The following is a 5,074-nucleotide window of genomic DNA, read 5'->3' on the forward strand; positions in this document are numbered from 1 at the left end:
TTTGTTTTTTGTTGTTTTTGAATGTCCAGAGGACCAGATTGAACTTTTTTGGATAGTCTGACATTAGCCTCCAAGACTTCTTTGTAGTACAGGCAACGTTGTTTCTACACGTCTTGTTGTATATCAATTTTGTAACAACCGTACTCTAAAAATCACACCATTATGTCAAACAGGCTTTTTTAAATTAAGTCTTGCTCAGGAATTATAACAATTCAATTCCAAAATACTTTATTAATCCCAAAGGGAAATTATTTGTTGTTGTAACTCGTTATCCTCGTTTCATTAAGAGATGTTATAGATACTGGTGGCTGTAGACAGGAAGGATCTCTTGTAAAGGTCCATCCCACAGTGGATCCTAAGAAACTGGCTGCAGATGCCGTCCGATCCATCCACCCAGTCTCGGCTGGCCTCTCGGTTCCCCCAGGCTGTAGGACCTCCCAAATGCCGGGGAGAACTCCTCCCAGAGCAATGGCCACTCCTCCCAGCAGTCTGCCAAGCTCCTCGTCGCTGCAGATAGCCAACTGTAGGTGCTGAGGGACGATCCTGTCTTTCTGCTGTCATGAGCCATGCTTCCTGTTAGTTCCAGGATCTCAGTGGTCAGGCACTCAAGCACAGCTGGCAGGTAGATGAGAATGCTTCCACAGAACATCCTTTCAACTCATTTGAGATTTGGGGCTGTAGTTGAGATATTATTTGAGCTTTTGAGATGTTAATCAGCTGCTCCTGGTTGTAGAAACTGCCTTGTTGCCATGGTTACGCATCATAACAAATGGCCAAAAAAAAAAAAAAGTTTCAGTAAAAATCCTTCCAGCTGCACAACATCTGATACCAGAGGAAACAATCATCCAAAAAATAAATTTGATTTACAACCAGAAAAAGAGGAATTAAAAGTTTCCAAAAGCAAAATCTCAGAATGAAAGTAACAGAGCTGCTCCAACATGCAGCCACCTTGAGCGTCGCAATTCTAGAACAGACGTTCAGCTATGTGGAATATTCTATTCTTTTTGTCACGCTAAGTAGACATACACATTTTTAATAACTCTAAATTAGAGTGATTAGGGAATTAAGATTTACCAGCAGCTTCAGCTCTGTACAGGCCTGGTACATTAAGTGAAATGCAAAAACGGTCACACAAGGTTTGGTGAAAACCCCAGTAGAAATACCTTGCGCAACAGTTTTTGCTTTTCACTTAATGTGCCAGGGTTGTGCAGAGCTGAAGCTGCTGGTTTAAAAAAAACAAACATGGAATTTGAAAGAGGAAAAAAAATCATTTTAATGCCCCATGTTCTGAGGGAGTGTGCAGTTTAGACTTTAAATGAGGTGAGACAATGCAGTGACGTTAGGATAGATAACTTGGGTGAGTCATTATTGGAACAATACTGTTTAACCTGTAAACAGGAATGTGAATGCAATATCTTTTCTGTAACTCATATAAACACTATAAATACAGTAGTCCCTCGCTACTTCGCAGTTTGTTTCTCGCGGATTCGCTCTATCGCGTTTTTTCAAAATATGATTGGACATGACACAATTGGCTGATTGATGGATGAGCCATGGATTGTTTATTTAAAACTAATTATTTAAAATTATTTTTCACCTGGGCAGCACAGTGGCGCAACTACTGGTAGAGCTGCTGCCTCTCAGCGAGCAGGTCCCTGGTTCAAATCCTGGTCTGGGGGACCTTTCTGGGTGGAGTTTCCATGTTCTCTCCGTGCATGCGTGGGTTTTCTCCGGGTACTCCGGTTTCCTCCCACAGACCAAAAACATGCATGTTAGGCTGATTGGTAACTCTAAATTGTCCCTAGGTGTGAGTGAGAGAGTGAATGGTTGTTTGTCTCGTTTGTCTCTATGTGGCCCTGTGATGAACTTGCGACCCATTAAGGGTGTACCCCGCCCCTCGCACAATGATTGCTGGACATGGGCACCGGTGACCCCTGTGACCCAAAATGGAAGAAGCGAGTAAAGGATAATGGATGGATGGATTTTGCACCATGTGTGCAGCTCACAAGTGCAGGGGGAAGCTCCCTTCTGCAGCCGGTCATGATCTCCTTTTCTGCCACGCACACACATTTCTCCTGCTGCATCGGCTTTGTGAGGGGTTAACCCTTTCATGTCCAGATGCACCGATCGACTTTTGTCTTCCAAATTAAAATTCAAAGTATGTCACATCGTAAAATCGCAACATCTAAAAGTGTTAAAAGTTATTTTAGAACTTCCTTGTTCAGTTGTTTCAGTGTAATTGATCAAGAAGTACATTTCTGCTCCGTGCAGCAGAGCTGCGTTAACCCTTTGACGTCCTGCTGCACTTCTCTTTTCTACAGTTTAAATACTGTAACATTTTAAATAAACAATCCGTGCTGCATGGATTGTTTATTTAAAATGTTACAGTATTTAAATTTAAATTCTTTATTTAAGGAGGGAGATTGGGAGTAACAGGTGATTGCAGCCTGGCACATGTCATGACAAAGTCTACTGAACTTAAACTGAACTTGGACTACTGTATTCGCAGTTTTTCACTTATTGTGGGTGGGGGTGGTCCCTAACACCCGTGATAAACAAGGGACCACTGTATAATGTCTTTATATTCAAGACGAAAAGTTTGTGCACAAACAACCAGAAAGTTTAGTCGATTTTAGTTATCTTTTCAAGTTGGCAGATGTTGCATTTACTGTTTAGACTGTAGAAATGTTTTACTTGGCCGAATTATTCCTCTTGCTCCTCTTTTCATACCGTGCTGCTATAGTCCAGAAAATTACAAACCCAGCCTGCAAATATGGAGTGCCTTTAACTGTGAGGAAGGTTGGAGGTGGAGCCAAAAAGCCACCAGAGAGGAAAGCAGCTGTAAAACACAAACCGGTTAGTGTGTTAATATTGACTTGAATTTTAGCCCTTGATGCTCTTGAGGTTAAGCTCATTGTCCTAAATATCGGAGGCCTCTCCCTGTGTTTGTGGTTATGCGAATGTTTTCGACATCTCACTGTATCGGCAAACTCTGAAGTCAAGTGTCATGTCGCTTAGGCCCCTCTCCCAGCAGCTCCTCAGAGAAGACTCAGCCAAGTGGAGGAGGAAAGAAAAAAGCACAAGGTACAGCTGAGTGCCCCGTATAACTTTGACCTTTGACCTCCCTCCGTCTTCTCTCCACATGTGGTTTACTTAGCAGTATTTTCAGTTTTTTTCCCTCCCATTAAGCTTGTTCTTACATTCCACCCCTGATCAATTTGAAGCGTTCTACCTGAATTAGTTTTTTCTTAACTTGCCCCTTTTCCCACCTTGCCTGCCTGCCCTCTGACAGAGCAGTTCTGCAGCTGCAAAGACGATTTCTGAAGATGTCTTTTTGTGTTTGAGGTGCTTCTGTCTTGTCTATAGGAGGGCATCAAAAAGAAAAGGATGGAGCTGATTGAGAAAGAAAGAAAACAGAAAGAACAGGTGAGCATGCAGTTTAGTCTCTGTATCATTTCTAAGTTTTTGTCCTGTATAGTTTTCTGATCTCCACTGTCTTTAGATGTTCCTGATGAAAGCAGAGCAAGTGAAGAGATACGAGAAGGAAAAGGTGAGAGGTGATTTTCCTCAAAAACTTAAGGGCTGAAATCTGATTTTATATCCCATCAAAAGATTGAGGCCAGCCACAAAAATCATTATGTTACTCAAACACTCCCACCAAACACTAAACAATTAGCACCCATGATTTTTTTTAACAGATCACTCGTATAAACCAAGCCAGAGAACAAGGCTGGAAGCACGTATTGAGCTCAAGTGGTGGTAGCAGCCCTGAGAAGATGGTATTGTACCTTAGTACAGTTAGATTGTTTTCTGTTTCCTGAAAATGTTATAATTTATGATTATTTTGCTTAACAAAAAGGCAAATTAGTTCTTGTGTAGTTCCTATCTGGCTCATAACAGTTCTTTATATTTAGTGTTGTATGGGATATAAGAGGCCTGCAAGTGTTGCTCCTCCTGTCCCAATCTATGTTTTTGCTCCTGCTTCAATCCTGATCCCCACCAAGAGACCATATGAACACTACCACGCTGCTCTGGACCAAATGTCTAATTCACAACATAAAACCAGCAGGGAGGGAGTCTCAGCAGGACCTGGCAGTCCCAGTCTGTAAGTTGTTGTTTCATCTTTCTTTAATTCAGTTTGTGTTGTATTAAAAATAAAAGCAAAAAAAATTCCTTTTATTTTTCAGAGGACTCCCAGCTGCTGCAGGTCCAGTTCTGCCCAATGGCCCCGCTCAACACCTGAACCCAGAAGCAATCAAGAGAGAACTTCACAAGCTGCAACATGTTTCAAAAAAAGCCTATATTAGCCGGTGAATCAAGCTGGAAATTACTTTGAAATTAAAAGGAAAAAAAATCTCTTGAAAGGTAGCTAAAATACTTCTTGTGTTCTGGTTTCAGGCAACGTGGTCAGATGGTATCTGAACGGGCCTTTCAGATTGAGGAGTTTCTACAAAGGAAGAGAGAAGCCATGCTCAACAAAGTTCGTGCTGAAGGACAGCTGGTATGTAGTGTGAGCATGGTTTCACTTGCGCTGTATTTTTCAGGCTAACCTCTTGTTTAAATGTTAAAAATGACTTTCTGCACACCGGGAGATAGATAGATAGATAGATAGATGGATGGACGGACGGACAAACAGTCAGTCAGTCCAATCTTCTTTAATTTTTTGTCTTATAAATAAGCCGTTTTTTGGGCCAACACAAATCCATCAGATGGGACATGTTTACAGCTGCCCTGTCCTACTGGTAGAAGTGTACTTGGGAAACTATACTAAAGCTAGAATGTACATCATATTCACTGCAAAGAATCTTGTGCAGTTTATGAATTTCTTTACTGCATCATCACTGACTTTGGCATTTTTCCCATTTTGTTCCCTTATGACCTGGAGTAGTGTATATTATCTGACCAACACAGTGTGACTGTTTAAAATGTAAAATAATAAAACAAACCCAATAATTCTGTCAATAAAAAACATGCCCACAGCAAGATGCTGCCACCACTACCATACTTCACTATGGGATATTCTTGCAATGATTAAAAATTTTCTTCTTTTTTTAAGCTATGAACACTTTCATAA

At 41.1% G+C, this 5,074-nt stretch overlaps 1 protein-coding gene and 1 long non-coding RNA gene across 2 annotated transcripts; both read left to right on the forward strand.

The window, feature by feature from the left end:
• The first annotated feature begins 2,741 nt into the window (after window positions 1-2,741).
• LOC119430870 lies at window positions 2,742-3,398 on the forward strand. The gene is made up of 3 exons (XR_005187928.1): window positions 2,742-2,856; window positions 3,019-3,084; window positions 3,367-3,398. It is a non-coding gene; the product is annotated as an uncharacterized LOC119430870 (long non-coding RNA).
• Window positions 3,399-3,409: 11 nt separating this feature from the next.
• Window positions 3,410-4,584, forward strand: LOC119430869 (serine/threonine-protein kinase Nek1). Its single transcript, XM_037698347.1, has 6 exons — window positions 3,410-3,426; window positions 3,503-3,550; window positions 3,699-3,779; window positions 4,005-4,105; window positions 4,188-4,310; window positions 4,399-4,584. The coding sequence occupies exons 2-6, from the start codon at window positions 3,503-3,505 to the stop codon at window positions 4,547-4,549; spliced, it is 504 nt and encodes a 167-aa protein (XP_037554275.1). The 5' UTR covers window positions 3,410-3,426; the 3' UTR covers window positions 4,550-4,584.
• The last annotated feature ends 490 nt before the right edge of the window (window positions 4,585-5,074 follow it).

The sequence above is a fragment of the Nematolebias whitei genome, chromosome 3, assembly GCF_014905685.2.
Source record: "Nematolebias whitei isolate Nwh7 chromosome 3, NemWhi1, whole genome shotgun sequence".
In the NCBI taxonomy this organism is placed as follows: domain Eukaryota; kingdom Metazoa; phylum Chordata; class Actinopteri; order Cyprinodontiformes; family Rivulidae; genus Nematolebias; species Nematolebias whitei.